Source organism: Lissotriton helveticus, chromosome 12 (assembly GCF_964261635.1).
Source record: "Lissotriton helveticus chromosome 12, aLisHel1.1, whole genome shotgun sequence".
Lineage (NCBI taxonomy): Eukaryota > Metazoa > Chordata > Amphibia > Caudata > Salamandridae > Lissotriton > Lissotriton helveticus.
The window spans coordinates 852,812,814-852,838,042 of record NC_136073.1 but is presented as its reverse complement, the minus strand read 5'-3'; the positions used below and the strand labels follow the sequence as shown (position 1 = coordinate 852,838,042).

General features: G+C 48.6%; 1 protein-coding gene across 1 annotated transcript in view; it reads left to right on the top strand.

Annotated features, from left to right (window-relative positions):
- Positions 1 to 24,973, top strand: part of SIRT6 (sirtuin 6) — a 46,067-nt gene extending 21,094 nt beyond the window's left edge. The window contains exons 4-8 of the mRNA XM_078668458.1: positions 10,750 to 10,809; positions 18,308 to 18,403; positions 21,536 to 21,616; positions 21,937 to 22,060; positions 24,209 to 24,973. Coding sequence (XP_078524584.1) covers positions 10,750 to 10,809; positions 18,308 to 18,403; positions 21,536 to 21,616; positions 21,937 to 22,060; positions 24,209 to 24,679 — 832 coding nt within the window. The 3' untranslated portion in view covers positions 24,680 to 24,973. The remainder of the gene's footprint in view (positions 1 to 10,749; positions 10,810 to 18,307; positions 18,404 to 21,535; positions 21,617 to 21,936; positions 22,061 to 24,208) is intronic.
- The last annotated feature ends 256 nt before the right edge of the window (positions 24,974 to 25,229 follow it).

The window sequence follows — 25,229 nt, the reverse complement described above, 5'->3', positions numbered from 1 at the left end:
CATTGAGATTCACTCATGGTGTAGTCCACACATGCTGAGCCTGCTGGGAAACTTTCTGCCCCATCCTACTGGGACCTCATCTTGCTGTTGGTCTTTTTTGATTTTCATTCAGCTGTTTGCATACGCACTGGCTCCTTGCCCAAAGCAGGCTGAGAAGGAAATGCTTGAGGTTCGGTAGACCCAAGGTGGTGCCTTCATGGAAGGCACGTCTCTCGTTCACTGGTGATCACATGCCTCCTGCGGGGGCGTGGCCAAGAGCCGGTCATGGCGGACGTGTAGTTCAATAGCTCCGTCCGCAGCCCTGTGATATTAGCTGTTAATCCTATCTAACCTCTACGCAACCCACCTCAGACTTTGGCCCGGACCTGTGCTGGACGAGCGGCGGGCTGTGGCGGCGAGATACCCTCCTCCGACACCGCCTACCGCCTCGGCGAGCTGCGGCGACCGCTGGGGCCTCCTGCACGGAGGAAAGCCGCGGCCTCGATTGGCCCTGGGGCGCGACTTCTGCTGACTGCTGCCGAGCCGCCGGCGGGACACCGGGAGTGCACGGGGGCACAGAACTGTGAGCACCGCTGCCGGGAGTCCAGCGACTGATCCTGCGGACCCCGGCCCGGCCCCCTGTACACCAGTGCCCCCCCCCCCGAGACCCGCTCTGCACTGGCTGCCCGGTGAGTGTCCGGAGGAACACCGGACTGCGCTACGCCCCCCCCCCTGAGCTGCTGCGGGGGCGCCTGCACCTGGCGAGAAGACAACGCTGAGGGAGCTGAAGGGAGGATGCCGGAGCCCTGAGAGCTGCCGGGACTGCATGGAACGGCCGGCGGCGGCCCAGCGGGCTTTGGCGCCGAGGCAGTGACGCGGGCGCCATCTTGCCTCCGCCCCGCACACCGACTGCCCAGTAAAGGTCGCCGCATATCTCGGCATCGCCAGCAGCCCTTGAAAGAGGCAGGGGTCATACGGATCTGGGGAAACGACGCGATGCCAGCACGACCCCTGAAACCAATCAATCAATCAGTGACACTTATAAGGCGCGCTACATACCCGTAGGGTCTCAAGGCGCTGGGGGGGGGGGGGGGGGGGGGGTGCCGCTACTGTTCGAACAGCCAGGTCTTCAGCTTCTTCCTGAAGGAGAGGTGGTCTTGGGTCAGGCGCAGGTCGGTCGGGAGGGAGTTCCAGGTTTTGGCGGCCAGGTAGGAGAAGGACCTTCCTCCTGTTGTCGTCCTTCGGATGCGGGGAACGGAGGCGAGGGCGTGGTTGGCTGATCGGAGGTGGCGTTTGGGAGCGTAGAAGTTGACTCGGCTGTTGAGGTAGCTCGGGCCTTGGTCGTGTAGGGCTTTGTGTGCGTGGGTGAGGAGGCGGAAGGTGATTCTTTTGTTGACGGGGAGCCAGTGAAGGTCTCTCAGATGTCCGGAGATGTGGCTGGTTCGTGGGATGTCGAGGATGAGTCTGGCTGAGGCGTTCTGGATCCGCTGGAGTCTCTTCTGGAGCTTGGCGGTGGTACCGGCGTAGAGGGCGTTGCCGTAGTCCAGTCGGCTGGTGACGAGGGCCTGGGTGACGGTCTTCCTGGTCTCGGTGGGGATCCACCAGAAGATCTTCCGTAGCATGCGTAGGATGTTGAAGCACGCTGCCTCTGGTGAACCAGGACAACGTCGAGGGGTCCAACTGCCCAGGGGCACACGTGGAGAGCCCCTGACTGCGAAACCTCCATAGCTGGGACAGGTGAGGGGCACCACACCGCTGTTTTGCCTCTGGCGGTCCCGTCCCCCTCCTGCGGCCCCTTACCTCTAACTGCCGCCACTCCAGGGCCACCGCGGTGGTTACGCGGAGGTTCCACAGCGGAGCGCCGCCGCACGGTCCAGGCGTGACACCTCTGCTACAACACTACTGACCTCCTCAGCGCCAGGAGACACCGCTCCTATTGCACTCCCTGCTAAGACGCCAGCAGCCGCGTGGAGACCCTCAGCGGACAGAAACACGACCACCCCGACGCCGCTCTGCATACTAGGTCGATGGGACGACACAGGGGCAGGGCCCAGGACCCCGGAGCATCGACGGACATGCAATCTACCGCCTCGGAGGACCCTCTTTCCTCCTCGAATATGGACGCTATCCCGCCGACTGGGAAGGGGTCGCAAGATGCCAAACTAGACCTTATCCTTAACGAGATACGAGCTACACGTGAGGCGCTGGAAACGCGTATTGATACCATGGCGGTGGGTCTCTCGTTGCTCCGAGCAGATCATAATAAACTTGCAGAGAGGGTCTCCGAACAAAAAATTGCGCTGGATGATCTCATACCCCAACAAACGGAACACTCGACGAAACTGGAAGGCGTAGAAAAACAGCTCAAGCAGTTGTGGGAGAGGGTGGACGATGCGGAAGGACGTGCCCGCCGCAATAACGTCCGCATCTTAGGCATTCCAGAACGCAGCGAGGGGAGGAACCCTACCCAATTTGTAGAGGACTGGCTCCGTCAACTGGTGGGTCCGGAAGATCTTACGCCCCTGTACAGCGTGGAGAGGGCACATAGAATACCATCCAAACCACCGCAACCGGGTGTGCCCCCACATCCTTTGATCGCACGACTCCTTCACTACAAAGACCGCGACACTGTGCTACGTGTGGCCCGAGAAAAGGCACCGATTCGATACGAAGACAAGAATATCTCAGTGTATCCTGACTTCACGTCCACGGTACAGCGTGCCAGGTCCACCTTTCTGGGGGTGAAGCGCAAGTTGCGTGAGAGAGACTTAAAATATGCCCTTCTATTCCCTGCCCGCCTTAAAGTACTGCACAGTAACAAGTCATATTTCTTTGACTCGCCCGAAGAAGCGGCAGAATGGATGGAAGTAACGCTAACCCCGCCAACCTCGCAAGACCCACTTCTGGCCGCTCGAGGAGAAGGCTGTCGGAATCGCCCAGCTCGGAAAAGCGCCGCTCCGGACACTGGACAAGCCCCACCGCAGAGGACGGCGCCGACGGATGCGACCGCTGTGAACTGTCCAGCGGACTTCGCGCCGGTGATGCAATTGACGCAGGCGGCACTCGCTGCCCATGATGCAGACACAGCCAGAGACCTGGTTAGCAACTCTGATACGCACACAGAGATATCGGGATCGGCGGACAGCATACAACTTTTCCCCAAGATCACGGCGCAGACGGCAGAAGACTTTTAGCATCACCATCGTGACTGCACTCCGGGTGGTAATGTATTGACTGTATTTTGCCTTGCACACAGGTGGGTTGCTTGAGGGATTGATTTACCGGGGGCCGCTGTGTCACCGCAGGCCGAAACAAGTACGGCGCCAGTGGTCTGCGCCCCCCACCGCAGGCACATGGAACTGTTTGACTTCTGCCCCTGTTGGGCGTCACGGTTCGGACCTCAAGCCCGTTGGCCTGGGGACCTTAGTGTTCAGGGATTAACTGTTTGTTTGACACTCCTATTCTACAATACGATGTACCGGGCGCGTGCGCCCACAGACTCATTCTTGCCGCACTACACGACCAGACATGGGGCCACTTAATGTTTATACCTTGTGCACCTGGAATGTGCGGGGCATGGGCTCGATTCATAAAAGGCACAGGATACTTGCCCAGCTAAACCGCAGGGACATTATGATGGCATGCCTACAAGAGACGCACCTGAACTGTGCTGAACGTCTGAAACTGCATAAGAAGTGGAAGGGCCAGTTCTTCGCTACGTCCTATTCTGCATTTTCTAGGGGGGCCGCTCTTTGGCTCCGTAATTCTGTCCCCTTTAAGCCACTAGAGCAAAGAATTGACAAGGAGGGTAGATATGTATTTGTAAAGGGCCTACTAGATGGGGCTGCTGTTGTGCTTGGTTGTGTATATTCTCCAAACTTGGGACAATCTGAATTTTTGATCAATGTCAACGGGGTCCTTGCGGATTGGGCGGATCATCAATGGGTGGTTGGAGGAGACTTCAATGCGGTGTTGGACATTGCCCTGGACAGGTCACACCCCCCATTACACGCCACGGACAGCAGGCGACAGGCGGACGCACTGGCACAGTGGGCGGAGGGATGGGATCTAGCGGATGTATGGCGCAGTACACATTTGCAGGACAGGGAATATACCTTCTTCTCCCCACCTCACAGGCTCCACACTAGGATAGACCGAATCTTTTGCTCCCGTTCCTTATTAGGATCGGTTATTCAGGCCCAGCACATGGGGAAGACCCTGTCCGATCATAATCCTGTTGAATTGACTTGGCAATGGGGCCGACAGACGACCCCAATCCCGACCTGGAGACTACCCACAGAACTGTTGGAAGATACAGTCTTCAGGTCCACTATGGCGGATGCCATCGAGGGTTATTTTGACGTAAACACTAACACTGCCAGCTCCCGACAGATGGAATGGGACGCCTTCAAAGTTTTCATCAGGGGGGAGGCGATGGCCACTAGGGTGGGCATGAGGAGGGCAGTCATTGCAGACCTGAAAGAAGTGGAGGGTAAGCTAGCAACACTGGAGTGTGAGGCTGCGGGCACGAACACACATTTCACGCCACTGCAGGACGCACATGTGAAACACGCCGAGCTACTAGAAGACTTGAGGTTGTTAGACTACAGGGAATACACAACAAAACAACACACACAGGCAGATAGGGCGGGCGCTCTGCTGGCCCGCATCATACGTGATTCCCCTGTACACCACCCCATCTTAGAAGTACTGGACCAGGACGGCATGCTAGTTTCGACCCAAGTAGGAATCAACGCCGCATTCAAGGACTACTACACCACGCTTTACAGCCCACACAACTGCCTCTCACAGGCTGCATTCGAGGGTTTCACGAGGGACTTAGAACTACCCAAACTCACTCACAAGCAAAGCGACGACCTAAAGCGTAACATTTCCATCGCGGAAATTAGGCAGGCAATGCGCGCGCTTCCGAGAAACAAAACCCCTGGGACGGACGGCCTACCGGCCGAGTTCTATACCACATTCATGGACCTACTGGCCCCGCGCCTCCATACCATTTATATGGAAGCGCTACGGACCGATGGCTTACCACAGTCCTCCCTCCATGCTTTGATTTCCTCCCTTTTGAAGCCGGGAAAGGATGGGCAACACCTGGCTAGCTACAGACCCTTATCTCTACTTAATACCGATTTATAAGATCCTGAGTAAGGTGCTGGCGACAAGACTGGCACAATACATCCCACAACTGATCCATCCTGATCAGTGCGGGTTTGTACCGGGCAGGAGCACGGCCATGAATCTTAGACGTTTGGCCCAGCTGATGCTGCGGGATCTGTCGGCCCTGGGCTCTGAAGGATGCATCTCGTTAGACCTGAAGCAGGCTTTCGATTCCCTCAAATGGGATTTCATGTTCGCTGTGCTCGCGCGGTTCGGAATACCTATGGAGTATATAGCATGGGTCCGGCTGCTATACACACGCCCCACGGCCCGGGTGCGCACATCCAGATGCATCTCGGATCCCATAGCTATAGCAAGGGGTACGAGACAGGGCTGCCCCCTCTCCCCGCTCCTCTTCATTCTGGCACTTGAACTGCTGCTCTGTAAACTCCGGACTATGGCCCCCCATTGTGGAATAAGGAGAGGTGAGACAACACATATAGTGTCCGCCTATGCTGACGACATTATCCTGTATCTGCATAACGTGCGAGGCGACCTTGACCCTATCCCTTCTATATTTGAGGACTTTAGATCGTTATCTGGCCTCACCATAAGCGAACCTAAGTCTTACGGGTTTACCTTTGCCACCGCCGACTCGCCGCGCCACTGCCCTTTGCGCCACACGCGTTTCAGATGGCGGATACTACCTTCCGTTACCTCGGGATACAAGTTTACAGGGAAGCCGACATGATGATTGATGGCAACCTGGGAAGGGCTATGAGGACACTTAAATCTCAGATACAATTCTGGTTGTCACTCCCTCTCTCGGTGGCCGGCAGGATCGCCATTTCCAAGATGGTGATGCTTCCCCGTCTCATTTACTACTTTACAAATCTACCGTTTCTGATCCCTGCAACGACGTTCAAGACGCTAGACACGCTCCTTACGGAACTCAAATGGGGACGAGGATGGAGGCGCATAGGCCTCGCTAAGTTACAACTCGCAGCCAACGCGGGAGGTGTGGGTGTCCCAGACTTCAGGGCCTACAACTTTGCATGCCAACTGCAATGGCTGGCCTATTGGCTTGCTGGTAGAAACCTACATGAGATTGACATGATGGAGGACGATCGCACTAAAGGGAGGATCCATGTCCTGCTCCTGCCCCGCTCAGAGCTACCGAGTGACACCTCACCGCTTCTCCGACTTGCAATATACTACTGGCGGAAGGCGATGAAGTACACGGCTCCGCTGTCATCATACGCCCCTACAATCCCACTACTGGGTATACCCCTGGGGTCGGGACCGCTTACGACACAAACACTAACGCCATGGCACGATGCAGGTGTGACACACGTAGGAGATCTTTTTGCTGAGGGGCGGATACTGTCCTTTGCAGACTTCAGGACCACGTATGGCATCCCTGGGGGATCACTCCTTTTACATGCTAGTGTCCGCCGTTATGTCCTAGGAAGGTGGGCGCCTGGGGGAGTGGACCCGCCCACGAACCCCTTACTGACGATGCACTACCTCATGGGAACGGGAAGTCATCTGACGAGATGGCTCACTGCTAGCATCAGGACGGGGCGGGCGGTTTCACTGTCACCTCTCAGAACCAATTGGGAGGGCGATATAGGGAGGCCACTGCGGGACAAGGAATGGGAGCGGATCCTTCAATTCCCCAAAAAGGTGGCCCGGAATCCAAAATTTAAGTTCATCCAACTGATGGTCCTACACAGAGCATACTTAACACCACGCCGGTTACATGCAATGTTCCCCAATGCCACTGACACCTGCCCTAGATGCGCTATGGATGATGCGACACTGTCCCATATGTTGTGGAGCTGCCCCAAACTGGGTTATTTCTGGACTACTGTTCATGACTCGCTTACAGACGCAGGTGCATTGACACAGACGCTCACCCTGGAATACACGCTCCTAGGACTGGGCCCAACAGCGCGTAAGAGAAGCGTAGCCGCACGCTTTGCGGATATAGCCATATTACTTGCGAAACGTGCCATCACGATGAGGTGGAAGTCTCCCAAACCACCTGACCCCGATCTGTGGAAAACGGACATGATACGCTGGGGCAAAGCAGAGGGTGAAGCGCTGCAGCGTGAAGAACGCAGAGGCCTCAGAAAAATACCGATCTCCTTAGATTGGTTTACTATTCTAGGAAGGTTGGAGACAGGGGGTGAGGAAGTGTCTGATATTTCAATACCGTAAATTGAACTGTATATTGCTGTAGATAGACCTACATGTGCCGTGCACGAAGAAGGCTGCGCTAGATTGTAATACGGGATACCCCGTGGTACTATTGCCTCTGCCATTGCCTGGTTGTGAAAAACTGCATATTGGAACTGATCTGCTTGTTGGGTACGTCCCGGTACTTACTTACTTTCTAATGTATACATATGAACAACAGGAGTGTCTGGGGTGGGACTTTAGTTAGTGGGCGGCGGGAGGGATTCTCTACATTCTTATGGGGTTTTTTCAACTATCTGAAACTACTGCAAAAGTTAAAATGTATAATATGCTTACTGCTAACAAGCCTGATGGAGCTTCCTTTCCTCCTGAATATGATATATGGTACTGATACTGTAAAGTTGCTCTGATTACTCTGCTAATAAACAGATTTAAAAAAAAAAAAAATCACATGCCTCCTGCTTCGTCATTGAGTCCAAGAAGTGAAGATCCCTTCGAAGACTGCTCTTCTGCTGCGGTTTTTTTGGCGGATGTCTGTAATGAGTGAAATTTCAGTGGCTGCAGCTATGACATTGGATGTCAAGAGAAAGACGGTGACCCTTTTCCTGCAGCTCCTCACACAGAGTGCAAGATTTCTGGGCATCCGACGTCTGTGCTTCTAAAGCCGCCCACATTTATCGAGTGGCTCTGGGACAAATGGATAATGCACAAGCATAGCTCTAGGCATTTTTCGAAAATCAAGTGTTGAGCAAGAATAGATTGTGTCAAGTCTTGACATGAAGGGACCACTGAAAGAACCTTTTTAAACGCATCATTTCTGGGGTGTTAATGAGGTGGCTGGAGCGGACATTTCTTTCTTTGGCGGGACTGAGTAAGATAGTTCAAATTTTTTAATCTCCAGGTTTCCTCCCCTCCTTGGCCCTGGGGGAGAGGCCTAATCACCTCAATCAATCATAGCATTTGTATAGCGCACTACTCACCCGGAAGGGTCTCAAGGCGCTTGGGGGAAGGGGTCTGCTATAGCTCGAACAGCCAGGTCTTGAGTTGTCTCCTGAAGGCAAGATGGTCCTGGGTCAGCCAAAGGTGGGTGGGGAGGGAGTTCCATGTCTTGGCCGCCAGGTAGGAGAAGGATCTTCCTCCGGCGGTGGCTCTTCGGCTGCGTGGTACGGCGGCGAGGGCGAGGCTTGTCGAACATAGTTGGCGGGTGGGCGTGTAGAAGGTCAGGCGGTCGTTGAGGTACTTGGGGCCAAGGTCGTGGAGGGACTTGTGGGTGAGGAGTCTGAACGTGATTCTCTTGCTGACGGGGAGCCAGTGCAGGCCCCTCAGGTGGCCGAGATGTGGCTGCGTTGGGGGATGTTCAGGATGAGTTTGGCGGAGGCGTTCTGGATGCGTTGGATTCTTTTCTGTAGCTTGGCTGTGGTTCCGGCATAGAGGGTGTTTCCGTAGTCCAGTCGGCTTGTGACGAGTGCCTGGGTGACCGTCTTCCTGGTTTCGGTCGGGATCCATCGGAAGATCTTGCAGAGCATGCGTAGGGTGTTGAAGCATGATGAGGAGACGGCGTTGACTTGTCTGGTCATCGAGAGGGAGGAGTCCAGGATGAAGCTCAGGTTGCGTGCGTGGTCTGTTGGCTTGGGAGTGATGCCCAGGGCGGGGGGCCACCAGGAGTCGTCCCAGGCAAAAGGGTGATGGTCCCAGGATGAGGACTTCCATCTTGTCTGAGTTCAGTTTCAGGCGGCTGTTCTTCATCCACTCGGCGACGTTTTTCATCCCTTCGTGTAGGCTAGTTCTGGCGGTGGCGGGGTCTCTGGTGAGGGAGAGGATCAGTTGGGTGTCGTCGGTGTAGGAGATGATGTTGAGGTTGTGTTGGCGTGCGATGGCTGCAAGGGGTCTTATGTAGACGTTGAAGAGGGTGGGGCTGAGTGATGATCCTTGCGGTACGCCGCAGATGACTTCGGTGGCCTCGGATCGAAACGGGGGGAGGCGGACACTCTGTGTTCTTCCGGCGAGGAACGAGATGATCCATTCCAGTGCCTTCTCTTGGACACCTGTGTTGCTGAGGCGTTGGACTAGGGTGCGGTGGCAGACAGTGTCGAACGCTGCGGAGAGGTCCAGGAGGATGAGGGCCGCTGTTTCCCCGTTGTCGAGCAGGGTTCTGATGTCGGTGGCTGCGATGAGGGCGGTCTCGATGCTGTGGTTGGCTCGGAACCCGGACTGCGATGGGTCGAGGGATCCGTTCGTCTCGAGGAAGGCGGCAACCTGTGATCATTCAAGGCTAAGAATAAAGAAGCAAGATTAATGGACAACCTTGCTGAAAATAAGGAGGCTACCTCCTGGGGAGCTACCCTGCCAGTGCACTGAAAGTGACTGCAAATGACTACTGATGGACAATAGGTCCTACTCCTGGATTGATTAAACGGGAATGGAAAACAGGGTTTTGTCTGACCATGAATTGATTAATTTAGTTACCAACTGCTTAGTTTCTGGCTTCCTAATAGGTGGACAGTGGATCGGTCCCTATTGTAAGACCTGTTTGTTTCAAAAAATTTTGGGCACTCAGATGTTAGACCTGAGATCTTTTCAAGACCCGTATGAGGAACCAGATTACAGCCTGCTCACCGCTTTCAGCTACATTGATCTTTGTTCGGTTGATCACAAGTAGCTACTTAGAGTAACAGATGCGCGTAGCTGTGTGCATCCAACCACTTTGAGCTCTAGAGCGGGTTCATTAGTCGTTCTCTGCAGGAGTGCATAGCCTAGGCTTCAGCTACATGAAGTTAGTAATCCGACTTGAGCATTTTCAGCTTTGCTGTATAGACGCAGAAAGGTTTGATTGGAAAGATTAACGATGCAAGTACAGATGCTCCAGACAACATAAGAAATAGTAGGATATTCACAGAATATTTTGCCCGCTGCTAAGTCGGAATATTCTCCTGTTACGGTCTTGGCTGTGTTGTATACGCAGGTTGATCACCGCTTCCTCTCGACTTCTTGACAAAAAAGATCGCTAGAGTTGTTGAAGATTGAGAAAGTGTGTTAATACACTAGGCATCAAATACTAAGCATACAGAGTATCATGGCACCTATTTCTACAGGCAATATAATTGAATTGATAACATCATGTGTAGCACTGTTTTTAAAAGGTGTTTTTATTATTTTCAAAAAACATATATGAGCCATACAACATTCACACTATCATAATAACCACACAAAGTATAGTCATTGCTGACTCAGTCCTGAACTAGTACATCTTTAGAGAGCATAAGCCTCTTAATCTTTGGCCCATTGCATACCAATGTGTTGCTGAAATATTCTTTTGAACACGTTTAGTCCATTGTACATGTGTCTATCCAGGTCATTGGGGTGACAGCTAAAATCCAAGGCTTGAGTGGCTAGGATAAAATGTCAAATCACTTGTGACCTGAAACTTCTCTGTTTCCTTTCTCCCTGCAGGGAGCGACTGTCGGAGCTTCATGGGAACATGTTTGTGGAAGAGTGTACGAAATGTGGCAAGTAAGTAAACTTCGTGTCACATCTTAGCTTCTTCCAGGAAGCGCTTAATTTCAGGTCCTCTTGAGGCTACGTAGACCAGCTTTTGGTGCAGTGGGTCTCAAAGCTAGATGTAGTCTCCTCAAGGTACTGGTTATCATGCTTGCATCTCCTTCCCTTGCTGACGCTCGGTGTATTAATTGTAATTTTACAAAATGCAATTTAAAGAGTCTGGTAGTGAGTGTGCTGTATGTGTGCAAGCCCTCGCTGCCTTTCTGTTTGTGCAGACTTGACTATATGTGTTTATACCTTTATTTTTGACAACTCTAGTGCAGTAGCGCAACCTACATTGTTTTGACCCACAGCAGGATTACACCATACGAAAGTAACGTGGCGGGAAAGAAAAGAGGCCCACCTGAGTACAACTCTAGTAACCAGTACATCGATCATACGATTTCTTTTGGTAATACATTCACAAGACAGAACTCTCTGACTGCAGGTTCATGCATGTTTCCCAACTGGGCTCGGTGCTCTTCAGCCTGGGGTATGTATTATTCCCAGTACTGGATAACTTATTCATTTAAGATGTGAAGTGGGGAGTCTACTGTGCTGCATGATGGAATTGTGCCCGTCTCTGGGACATCATCTGCTCCAGTGCAGGGGCATCTCCTTCTCCTATATATGTGTGCATAGAAAGAGGACTGGCATGTGCAGTGGCAGTCACCACAAACAAAAAGTGGTGGGGCAGGTTGGAGGAAAACGGGGGTTAATAATAAAAAAAGGAGACATATCTTTAGCTGTCGGCCACCTCGTTCTTCCTGTGCTTCCTGGTCCCAGCAGACACTGGGCAGACTCCCTGTGCAATCCCCGCCCTGCTCTTATGCTATGAGAGCAGCGCGGGGATAGGCCTGAGCGGACTGGTTTGACGCTTCGCTGATGCACAGGGAGTCTGTGCTGTTTCTTCAACCCGGCTGTGCAATACAGCCAGGTTGGAGAAACCTAAGTGTATATGTGTATTTGGACGGCTTAAGATGGCCGGCCAAACACACATGCGCACTTAGAAGTGCACCAACCAGTCCTCCTCCCCTCTCCCATAGCCCCGGCCCCGCCCCTCCCTACACACGCTGGCTGAGCCAGCAGCTGAAAAGAAAACTATGATAAAACATTGTTTTATTTTTCAGCTGCTGGCTCAAAGCCAGTGGGGCAATTCTCCTCCGTCATTGCTGAGGAGCCGCCCGAGCATGTGACTGCGTAATCTGAAAGAAACCAGGCTTGAATCTTTACTCGACTCAGAACGGACAGTGCACGAGAGTCCTCTCCTCCGAAGTGAAAGAACACGGACCTGAGTCTGCAAACAGGGTTACTTTTATGTTCTTCTACCGGGTGAATAATTGTAACTTTCGGTGCTGTCCAGGCAAACGCCCTTGGCGTGACAGGAGTTTCGTTCGTGACCTGGAGAGATAGATGTATGGTAATCCAAGTCAGTTATTCTGGTCTCCCTTATAGAGAGTTTGTGATCTCTGGGATTTCCTCAGATAAGTAAGGGATTTAATATTTGGTTCATTGTTTGTGTTATATGCTTCTCTTGGAAGCTTGCTAAGTTTTGGAGTGCTTTAAGTACATGCATAGAGATTATTTCATGCCATAGCATCAATAGAAGATGTGGGTGATCCCCTCCCTACAGGATTTAGATGCAATACTGGTAGAGTAGGCTTCTTCCTGTGACAGGTCCTGCCCAGAAGTATTGATCTACAATAGCTCTTACCCTCTCCAAGGCAAATTTCTGTCACTTTACCCCCCAAACTAGTACTTTGGGGAATGATGGTAGAGGAGGGTTTCCCGAAAAATGCCAAGATGTGATTAGGTTGGCTTTCCTAGTAGCTAAACAGTATATAGCTAAACATAGGCTTTCCCTCACCGCCCACCAGTGCGAAAATAGCTAAGAGGATGGTATGATGCACCATTATGGAAAAGGCAATGCACCTGGTGAGACCTGTCTCAACAAACATGCTAGGATCTGTGACCCCTGGTCATCCTACTTCGATCTATGTCTATGAACCCCATGCATGATGTGTTGGGACCAGTATGTATTCTGTCTTAGCAATGTTTACTTTCTGCGATGCTATGAATGTGAAAAGTGGTTTGCTCGACATCTTGTCACAGAATTTATATTGTTTATGTGAAAAAAAGCTTTGGCGTGGTACTGTCGTTTCTACAGGAACAGTGGTCCCTTACAAGCGAGCATGTCAAGTAATACAGCACAGAAATACAATGATCCCTATGCTTTCCATTCACAATGGAATATTTTAGTCGATTGAATCGAAAGAACACAATGAAAGAAACCTAAAAGTGGGGCACTATGTAACAAAAGAAGAAGTCCATTAGACTGTCAGAACTCAGGCATTGAACAACATGTGGCTAAAATATACACAATGGAAAAGGCACAGTAACATAGTACCTTTGCTCATATTGGAAATAATGAGTGAACAAATTAAGACAAGGTACAGTGACAAGTCCTTCTGATAAATGTGCACAGTGTTGTGATAGCAGCTAATTTTCACCTATTCACTCAAGATCTCCGACCCGTGAGACCTGTTCATTATAAAAGACGGAATGCCTGAAGAGCCTTTTTGTGGCCGCTACATGCTCCGGGCTAGCATCCCTGGTCCAGTCTTTAAGCGGTTGTTCATATTGTACCTGAAGATAAAGATGTGGATCCATTCACAGAGGCGCCTTTTAACGAGTCAAAAATATAAGAGCAGCTCAAGCTGTTCTTTTCGCATCAAAGCGCCACGGTCATGTTTCCCTAGGGTTCATCTACTGCAAATGATGGCATTTTTAAAAAAAGGTTTCTAGATTTTCTGGGGAGAAAAGCAAATCTTTCAAGACAATCGACAGAGCACTGATTTGCCTTCGAACTGGCGGAGTGTAAAATTACCTTTAAAATGTGAGGAATTATTGCAGATTTCCTGCCCAACAGAAGGCTTCAGCAATTGTCCATTATTTCCCTGACAGATGCCAACATCTGGAAGAATGTAACTCCCCACCCCCATCTGAGCTGGCTGCTCTTTGGCACTGAAAGCAATCTGATGCCATCTCTAGGTGCCTTCACCAGCCCCTCTGCAGGCATTGACGGATAACGCCGTGTGCTAGGAAAGAAGTAACTGGCAGGCATATACGTCATTCAGCGCGCGCTTGTTGGACTAATTGCAGATGTTTCAAAGCTCATCCCGAGGACACAAACCTGCAATTCAAATTCTGGTTAGATGAAGGCTGAAGTAGAACTGACGAGCTGCTCAGCAGAGCGCGTAACCTTGCTGGAGGGCTAGCCTCAGGCTTCTCGCCAAGTGCCCAGCATGGCTGCCATTTTTGATGCCATCACATGATCTAATCCTCTTTGAAGGAAAAGAGCAGATTCGCTTTTAAGGGTGTTCGGTGAGTTAATATGCTCACCACAGAGACCTGTGTAACAAGCAAATATAAGGCTTCAAGCCCCTACAGGTACACTCTGCCTTTTACCATTTCAAAGCAATTCTTTTATTCAGAGGTTTCATGGAGTACTCTGTGTCCTCTTTCACTTGCCTCAGAGTACCGTTTCATGTTCATTAATCATCACTCTTGTCAGCGGAAAGGAGAATTTTTAGTTTTTGTAGCATGCCATGCAAATGTTCAGTGGTATAATGGTTCCATCCAAATAAGAGGTAGACAGTTGTTGGACTGTTCATGTTTTCTTTAATCTTTGACTAAGCCAGCAGGCTACTCAAATGCATCACAAAACGTGGTTTGCACACATGTTGGTAAGGTTTTCGTAGTTTATTTATCTTTATGTGATAAGTTCACAAGAGGCAAAAGGAAGAACCAAGGGTGCCAGTGGGGGCCCTCGTCAACCCACAGCCAGGGATCATAAATCCTAGTGGGACTTCTAGCAGGATGGCCTCCTCAACAACCACATAAATTGTTTACTAGTTGTGCCAACTGTCCACTGTGCTTCACAAGTTACTCTTTCCACAGTATTTCACGTCACTCTGGTTCCACAGGTTTCTTACATTTTCTAGCTCAGTTGTAACACAATTATCTTTTATGACTCCAAAAAACACAAATTAATTCTGCAAATGTTCTAGGGTGTCTCTGAAACTTAAAATAAGTTATTGCACTGATCTCAAGGGGATTTAAGAGCCAGGGAGTCGTCTGCGGGTTCTTCAGTGAGGAAAATAAGACTAGAAGTTTGAAGTGTAGATTTGTGCTCTTCTGTCCAAATTAAACCCTTCACCCCAAACTCTGGGGAATAGCAGCATAGCTACTCGCAACCTAGTTTTGCAACTTAGTGGAGTAATAAGTGCCATTTTAGCTTTCTGCTCGGAGTGCTCCTTACTAATTGAAGCATTCCAAGAATAAAGATCCTGAAGGCACTCATTGTGGGCCTCTAGAATGACATATCTGCCCTACTTGATTGGTTGACTTGCTCAGGCTTGTACAGCAGTGTTGCACTAAGGGGTAATCAGACCTGTGTAGTTACTATTGGTACATATAATCTCCTATCTGAAATCCTTTCTTGCAAGATATGCTCCTCACATGAAACCTCTCTCACTCGCGAGGATCCTCTGTGGACCAACCCAAATTGCACCCTCAGTCATCACAAAGCAGTAGCTAATCATAGCCGTATTTAAAACCATCATGCTTTAATCTTCTTGAGTGGATCAAAAGTCAGTCCTTCTCGAACCATTGTGACTCGAGACTTCCTGTATGCAACATTTTCCATCACCTACTTTGTTCAAGTTTGCCCATAATCTACTGTATTCAAGTTTTTCCAAGTTCTTCGGTATATATGCTTTTCATCATCCTCTTTGCATGTTTTTCCATGACCACCTCCCATATACACGTTTTAAATGACTGACTAAATGCAAGTGTTTGTATCACCCTTGTATGCAACTATTTATATGTTTGGGTAGACAACTGCAAGTGACAACTAATATAGCTATCATTAGTGACAAACATGAGGTTTAGGGTTAGCATGCGTGCATACCTGTAAAAATTATATATATTAGAGAAATTAGAAGATTGGATTATTGTCTTCAAAATAGTTGATAAAATACACAGGCTGCTCTAAATTTTGAACTTAATGGTTCTTCCTTTTACATTCAAACTATTGGCTTTTTCGACTTTAGATTTTAAATTTGTGACCTGGATTTGTTGTAGTGGTTGTGCTAGGAAAGTTAAAGGACTCCGCAGCATCTTCCACTGTCCCACCAGATAGCAACAGAAAGTTCTCTGATATGTCAAGCCCGAAGTTTCTTCTAAAATTCGAGGCAGTCTATTCTATGTGCGAGATACCCCACGTTGGATTGGAAATATGTGGGTATATCCAATCACATAATGTTGACTGCTCCAAGGACTGTACATGATGTGTACTCTGCTCACTGCAGTGTATTAACCTGTGCACTCAGCAGCCCTGGCATGAACATAGGTGCCCCACTAGGAGGCCACAATACTCAACCTTTGTCATGTACTTAAGATCTCTCTATCTCAAAATATCACCCAACCCTCATGAGGTACATGAGTCTCCAGGTCTTTGTTGCACCTTCACTGCATACTCCTTGTGGAACCACAGCACCCACCCTTTATTGGTTGGAGACTGAGACCAGCATGGTGCAGATGATATTCAGAACAATTTAAAAATATTCCTAGTCTGTGACATATGGACACTGAACACCCACCTTCCAGATCCACACAGAGATGTCTAATAACATTCTCAGACTCAATCAGCAATAAATAGATGTCATTCTTCTTCGCAATCTGTCTCAAAATTACTCCGAGAAGTTCTCATACATGGTCTATTTTCTACTCTTTTTTAGCTAAGTGACACCTGTGGATCACCCCACACCTTTCCATGTTAACACAAATTGAGCACCCTCAAGTACAACCTCAAGATCTGCCCCCCATCCATTAAAAAAAGAAAAACATAAACACATTTTGCAGTCTAATGAACTTCGCCATGTAGTTCAGGCTCTGTTATTAGCCCAGCTTGCCCTACGGAATACCATCCAAATGGGAACTCCACTATCCTCTTTAGTTCCCCTCAGTGTCATTCTAGAATCACTCGCCAGTCTAGTGTCTGGTAATAGAAAATGTGATCATGTTACCTCAGTTGTAAAGGATTTATTGGCATCTACATTAAACCTGCCTACATCTTCGTTTAAAGTCTCCACAACCAAAACATGAATGTCTGGTGGCATAAAGAATCTGCAACGTCCAGTCGGACTCAGAGTCGAAACTAAAATATTCAGAACACCTAATGCAGCTACTCTTTGGGACACCCTTCTGTATGGCCTAAGACGTCACAAAAATTGAAAATATGCTGTTTTAAAGCTATTCTGGACTAGTAACTAGTGTTTTCCTGTCTTTCATTCCCTACCTCCTCACATGGCATTTTGCGCTCCACCGCGTACCCTCTTTTTAAAATTTTTTTTTTTAACATTAGCGATCCAATCCTTTACTTGCTGTCAAACTTTGACATTCGTCATTCTTCCTCAGCCGCTACGAGTTTCCTCACTCTTCCATCCCTGACCTCTCCCCACACCCTCCAGTTTCCACTAGCCTTCATTACCTCAAAATGTCACTTATGCTCTGAAATGTATCCACTTCTCACACCTTTTTTATCCTGACACAAACTTGAATCTTTTTTGGCTTTGTAAGTTGTTGTAACTATGATATGCTTTCTTGTACTGTGAAGTTTGCTACTTCTTCTGCATAAGGTATGTTCCCATCTCAGTAGTTTTGTTTATAATATGTACAGCACACTGACACCTTTCTTGTCTGCTAGAGTAGTGCCCCATAGAAATGTTAAGTACAATATAAAGAAATAAGGTGTGCATGAGGATATACGAGACTAACACGCATCATTGACATGCGATTAATTCCAAGCGCCCAATATGCACTGCCATGACCTGCATGAAAGTACAAGCAGGATGCCACAGCGCATTATGATATATTTTTGAAACGCCGTGTGAGGCTACAAAACCCACTCTTCACAATGTACATGAGATCATCTGAGTATACAACACCACAATCACGTAATATTTAAAGGTCTATCTTAAGAGGTTCACTTGTGACATCACATGGTTCCACCTAAGCCTCCAGACCCCACCCTCATGACATACTGGAGACTCCACCTGTGGATTTATCACCTGGTACCAGAATTAAAAACTATCTGAAGCTTCAGCACCAAACTCTTGTGATGTACAGGATGATTATTCTAAGTCATCACACTGCACCTGTATTACGTATACAGCCTCCCTCTGCATATACAACAGCATTATGACGTATCTGAAGGTAGTTCACTCTTCAAGCCATACTCGTGCAGATTGATTTAGGCTCTTCTACAGTACTTGTAATGATAATCCTAAAAAAGAAACACTTAACTACCTGTACTTCCTCTGGTTGTAAGCCAGGTGTTTCAGACATGCTGCTGTTGAACCTTGACTTTGCTGCTTGCTTCCAAAAATAATTCTGTCTCCTCTTTCAGGCAGTACGTGCGGGATACTGTCGTGGGGAGCATGGGCCTGAAACCAACAGGAAGACTCTGCGAAGTTCCCAAGACTCGAGGACTCCGTGCTTGCAGGTATGGATTTGAAGACAAAAGCACATGGTAGGATGTAGGAAAGCATGTTGTAAGAGGTAATTGAGGAGGTCAAGTAGGCACAAGAATTGGACCTTATTGGAGAGAACAGACAGTGGAGGGCCCTGTGATACAATGGAGGGTGTCCAAAAGCGCATGTTGACCTCTGTCAGGCCTAATGCCCTTTGTCTGGTCGATCCTATGGATTTGTTGAATTACCGATCTATTTCACTACTGCCTTTCTTCTCCAAAATTTTCGAGTCACTGGTGAATCACCAAGTGATGTTCTATCGAGAAGCCAACGGTCTGCTGAATTGCGTGAAGGCATTGACACCAACCTTCCGCAAGCCCTGATACTCTTAGACCTGTCCGCCGCTTTTGACACGGTGGACCATTCCATCCTTCTCCACTGTGTCAGGGCGGCAGGCATAGCAGGCTTGGCCTTTTCATGGCTTGAGTCTTTTCTCGCTGGGAGAACTCAAGCGGTCCGTTTGGCTGGATACGCTGCGGCCTCCCGCAAGGTAGAGTGCGGGGTCCCCCAGGGCTCATCACTTTCCCCCCTTTTGTTTAACCTTTATATCTTCCCCCTCATTTTTATGTTACAGCAGCTGGAGGTCACCGTGTTTAATTACGCGGATGACCTCCAGCTAATCTTCAATCTATCCCACTCATCTTCGTCTGCTCTGAACGTCCAGACAGTAATGACGTTCATTCATGATTGGATGAACTGCAACCACCTCAAACTCAACCCGGACAAGACCGAGCTGGTTCTGACCGGAGGTGGTTGCAGTCCATGGTCCACTTCCTTTTGGCCCCCTTCCCTTGGTGCTCCCCCACTCCCTGTGCCCAAAGTAAAAACCCTGGGGATTTTCCTCAATTCTCAACTCACCGTCCATTCACAAGTTAGTTCCGTGGTTTCCTCTTGTTTTTTCTCCCTTAGAATCATTAGGAAAGTTTCCCGTTTTTTTTCTTCCTCTGCCTTAAAAGTAATCGTATTGGCCATGGTATTGTCTCGTATAGACTACGGTAACATAGTCTATAATGGGGCCCCTGCCTACGCGATCCGTCGTTTGCAACTGGTGCAGAACCAGGCGGCTCGCCTGATCCACGGCCTGCCCAAATACCATCGGGCCACCCCACTGCTCAAAACACTACACTGGCGCCCAATAAAAGAGCGCGCCCTCTTTAAACTTGGCTGCCTCACTTATCAGGCCAGATTGGGCACTGCTCCCGAATTAATCTGTTCTGCCATCAAGTCTTATCATCCTGGCAGAGAACTTCGCTCCACTTACTCGGCCCTCCTTGCCATTCCTCGTTTTAAAAAACAGAAAGCGGGCGGATCGAGTTTTGCTGTCTTGGCTCCCACCTTCTGGAACTCCCTCCCTGCTACCCTGCGCACTTCTCCTTCCTACCTTCTATTTCGGAAGAACCTCAAAACCTTCCTCTTCGCGCAAGCCTACCGGACTTAGCCTCCTCTTGTTGCTGCCACCCACTGTCCCTCACTAGCGCCATGAAACCGCCTGGTAAACGAGCGCTGTACAAATGCTTTTAAATTCAAATTCAAATTCTGCTGGATCCCTCTGTCGGACGTCTGTGCTTCTTATAGTACGTAATCAGCCTTAACTAAAGTCACTGATACCATCAAACTGGCCCTAGACATGGGGACCGCAGCCATGCTAATGCTTTTAGACCTATCAATGGCGTTTGATACCATCTCTCATCAGATGCTAGTCCAAAGGCTGAGGGAGATCGGTATCAGTGGTAATGCTCTAAAATGGTTATAATTTTTTTATCAGAACCAACCCACGCAGTAGACTCTTATTTCAAAGTCCATGACTCTAGACAAAGGGGTGCCACAGGGATCGATTCTGAGCCCCACTCTTTTTAACATGTATGTGTCCCCTCTGGTGAAGCTCATTAGATCATGTGGCTTTGACACCATCTCATATGATGATGACACCCAATTGATCATCAATTTGGACACTAATCCAACACTTACTAAGGCTAAATTTGGAAACTGCATGTTAAAGACCGCTGCATGTATGACAGGTAACTTTCTTCAACTTAATACAATAAGACAGAGATTCTCTTATTTGGAAAAGCCCACTCAGTTTGGTCTTCAGACTGGTGACCACCGGAACTGGGACCACCTCCGACTCCGATAAAATGTGTTAAAAACGTCGGTGTCCTACTGGATGACCATCTCTGTATGAATGAGCACGTTAAAACCATTTCTGGCACGTGTTTCGGCCTGATGCGCATGCGTAGGAAGGTGTTTAGTTGGACCCCTTTACATGCTAGAAAGACCCAGATCCAGGCTTTGATAGTGAGCCTCCTTGACTATGGGAATTCCCTAATGGTTAATATGAACGAAGGCCTCTTTTCCAGGTTTCAAGTGGTGCAGAACACAGCTGCGCACCTCGCTCTCAATCTTCCTCCACGGTCCCCATCGGAACCACTACTGCGCCTCGTCCATTGGCTGCCCGTAAAAAAAGAGTGGCCCCCCTTCAAACTCCTTTGTCTGGTTTTTAAAACCTTGCAGGGAAGGGGAACATGCTATTTGAATAATAAATTACAGCCATATATTTCAGCCTGACAGCTTAGATCCAGTGAACACCTATTGTTGTGTCCCAAAAGTATTCATTAAACTAGACTTGGCAGTCGCTCCTTTTCTTTCTTGGCTCCCCACCGATGGAATCAGCTGCTGTTTTACATTAGCTCTTGCACTGATCTAACTATTTTAGAAAACTTCTAAAAACCTGGCTGTTCAATCTTTAACCTGGGCATTGCTTTGCAAACTGTTATCTGCTGCTATGGCGCCAAGAGATCCCTTCGGGGATGATTCACTACGCCCAACAAATAATAAATGTAAGTGGTATGGAGCTTGGGATGGAATGGGGAAACTTAAGAGGGCCACGTCTAGAAGATAAAAAGATTGGTTTGAGATGAAGCCAGATTGAGCAATCTTAGATGGTAAAGTGTGTGAAAATATAGTGTGAACCTGTGGGGTACATGCAGAGAAAGTGATAGGACTATTGCAACCAGTAGATCCTGAGAGCGAAGCTGCTGTTTCTGTGGCGTGGCTGAAGAGCTCAGTTTGAAACTCATCACTGTGGTAATTTCTTTTTTTACTAGAGGAAAGTTAAGAGACACCATTTTGGATTGGGAAGACTCGCTACCGGATCGGGATCTCGCTTTAGCCGAAGATGCTTCTAGGTATTGTTTTAAGCGGCTTCCATTGACAATAAATAGTTGGGAAGTCTTGCCATGTGCGGACTGTTGAAGGAGTTGAGTGTTCATGGATACGATTGTTGCAGCTGTGGAGTTGTGCTCATTTGTAAGAAGATTTGTTAACCTGTGTGGTGGGACCTTTCCGATGATAATCAAAAGGAGAGAGAAATGAGTGGGAGATGTTTCGTGATGTGTCTCCTGATTAGACATAGGGTGTGAAAGCAGCAATTGTCTGGGTGGAGTGCTGGAGTGATTTGTAGTTTGCTGTGCATTTATGAACTGATTGTCTTTGTTTATTCCATCAGAAAAGCTGACCTTGCCATCACCCTGGGAACCTCCCTGCAAATCAAACCAAGTGGTAACTTGCCTGTTGTGACCAAAAAGAAAGGAGGGAAGTTGGTTATCGTGAACCTGCAAGCAACAAAGCATGTGAGTTTCACACCCCGCATGCTAAACTACCTGGCTGGAACCTGAGGGCTACAAAGTGGGTCACTGACAAACATCCTGCAGTGTGAGGCTGGGGGTAGTTGTGATGCAAACCTTGGTGCAGGAGAATAATCCAAACACTACGCTGTGATCTGTACAGGAAGCCTACAAAATAGAAGCTGTGTAATGCATTCTGAGAGTGCTGGTAGTGATTCTGCATACATCAGTGTCCAGGACTGATGCCCCACTGATATTCGATAGAGTAAAGGAAGCTTATGACGTGGACACCCCACCACTCATTCTCTCTACCCCGAGGGTGGATATATTGACCACTCAGGCTCATCTGCATTCTTGCATCACAAAGAAAATGCACACCTCTGGAGGTTGGTCAGAAGAACCATGATGGCTTTTTAAGTATGTGAATGGCCTTCCCTGCACACAGATGACCAATATATATCCTTGATAGTGGAGTGCCAGAAGCCCTGAAATGTATGCAGTAGCTCCTTCGGGCCGGTTGGGGAGCTACCATGGCGGGAATTTCGCCCTTTTGGAATTGGCGTATGTTATGTGAGCCATGAAGATCAGCAGGAGAGTGGAGAAGTAGGATAAATGAAGGTTAAGAGGAAGATAGAAGTCGAAGGAGAGAGTAGTGGTAGAAGAAGAGAAAGGGAGAGGAAGAGGGAGAGAAAAGAGGCAGTTGTTTATCCCCGGTTTAAAGGATCCAATCCCGAAGGGGAATACCAAGTCTTGCCTCTTATTCACCCTCACACACCCAGAAGGATGTCATGCTTCATCATCGGGCTTTTTGGTGCTCCTCGTCAGACCGGCGCTGCAATGTCTGACGAGGACCCGAAGGGTCTCTTTAGCGGAGATCTTTAAAAGAGAATACGCCGTAAAGTGCGTGCAGGTGTGGGGGCGGGGCAGGTAAAGGGAAAGATTCTACGAGGAATAATGATGTGGTGCATGCAAGTGAAGTTAAAAATACATAAGGGCATCCAAACTTAGATTATTTATTCTCGTGGTGTCCTTGGTAAATTAAAAAAAACAACAGGTTAGTGAGTTACATGGGGCTTTAATGTGCCAGTGTAACTAGTCACAAGGTCGACATGTTTCACGCTTGTAGTGTCTTAACGATCAATAGCGTTTCTTCAGGACCTAGAAATAAAGGGTGTGAGGAGTGTACGTCAAACTATAAAAGAAAATGGGTTGAGGCAGCTGCTGGAAGGGGTAGGTGCGGATGTCCACGCTACAACCTATTCCTGGATGCTTGCACAACCAGCGCCGCTTAGCCTCAAGAGCAAGAACATGACTACAGGGCACACGTGATACTTTCTACCTACAACGATCGCCTGACTACTCTAGGAACTACGTACTAGGGTACCCCACGGGCCTGACAGGATTATCATTCCGAAACCCTTTTTCTTTTATAGTTTGACGTGCACTCCTTTCCTTATTGTTCCAGAAGAAAAGGGCTGCATGTGGGCATCAAATCCAACTCGCTGGCTTCTAATGGGCGACTCTTCTAGTGCTTTTCCAGCATTGGCAGGACCCCGTAAGGGGTTTACTTTGGGGGGGAGCCTGTGGCCGCTTTACAACACACTGAAAACGCAGTGGTGGGGATATAGGACATGTAATGTTTTTGGCTCTTGGCCCATTTACGCTCACCTCCAAGTTATCCATTTAAAACAGGGGGGCGGGGCATGTTACTTGTGAAAAATGCAGCAGGGAATGTGTTGACCGGTGCTCTAATCTGTGCAGGAAAATGGAACACCTTGCAGTTCGAAACGCGGTACTATATGTGCTCCTTGCGTGTAAGATGGACAATAGGAATCCAGAGGTTAGATGAGAAATATTAAGCGTTCTTGGATCTTTGGTGTAGCACAAAGTAGGCTGCGCTCCTAGGGGGTGATCTCGGGGTTAATAGTATTTTGTTATCTATGTGAAGATTTAGCGTAACCTTGTATTCTTAGTACCATGATGCTCATAGTTCACCGTTATGTATTTTGCAATAGGTTGTTCACTTTGGTGCAATGAATTATATTAAATCTGTCTAAGTCTTATATACGTTTAGTGGAAATGTCCTGATTATAAAAGGTTGACTTTGTCGGGCATGACACCTTACACTTGCATTTCATTTTAATTTTGAATCAGGACAAGCATGCAGATATCCGAATCCATGGATACGTGGATGACGTCATGACCAGACTTATGAGCCACCTGCAGCTGGAGATCCCAGAGTGGGCTGGGATATCGGAAGGAACATCGGTGAAGGACGAGGAGAAGCCAGGGCTCATTGGACTCCCCACCAATGCTTCAGTCAAGGTTTTGAAGGAAGAGGAGAATGGGGTTGAAGGAACTGTGCCACTTCCTGGAGCACATGTGAAAGAAGACGAGACCTCCTCGCCGGCACTAAAAGAGGAGAGAGTACATTCCACAAAGCTTGAACTGCTTGTTAAAACTTGTCCTGAGGACCGCCCAATTAAAGGGGATCCCGAACACCATGCTCACCACAATGGGGTGGAAAGGCCTGCACACGCAGAGAATGGAACCCACTGGAGAGCCGATTGCCACAACGTGGAAAGCCAAGCAAAGAAAGCACGGATACAACTGTCTCCCTCTTGAAGGCAGTAGTCTGATCTTCTTTTCATGGTGTTTGAACAATCGAGATGAGCATTCTTTTGTACTGTATTTTTCATGCCACTGTTTTTATACTTTTAAATATTGTGTTCTTTGACTTTATGTCATGTTCTAGAGATCTCCCTGGGAGCAGTCCTGCACCTCCTGTCCCTGGGCTCCTGATCTCTCGCCCTGTACGTATTACTCATGCACATTTTACAACCCTCTTTCCAGTATTCGCTGTTGGGTGATCCCAAAAGAACTTGCATGAATGAAATAAAGTCACAAATTGGAACCGAAGCACGATCCGAGACGTGTTTGTTTGTGGGGCTGTGGAAATGGGCGTGGGTTTCTTTTATCTGCTGAGGCATGCTATTCCAGATTAAACTTCATGGTATAACAAATGCTTTCCAGATACGTAACCTCTGAATAAGCCTCAGCTGTATGGCAATTAACTTATTTGGAAGTAACAGTTATCTGGAGCAATAGCGTTCCAGCAAGTGTGTCCTCCACAAACCTTCTGTCCTGTCACATCATTGTCTGTGTTGGTTATTAC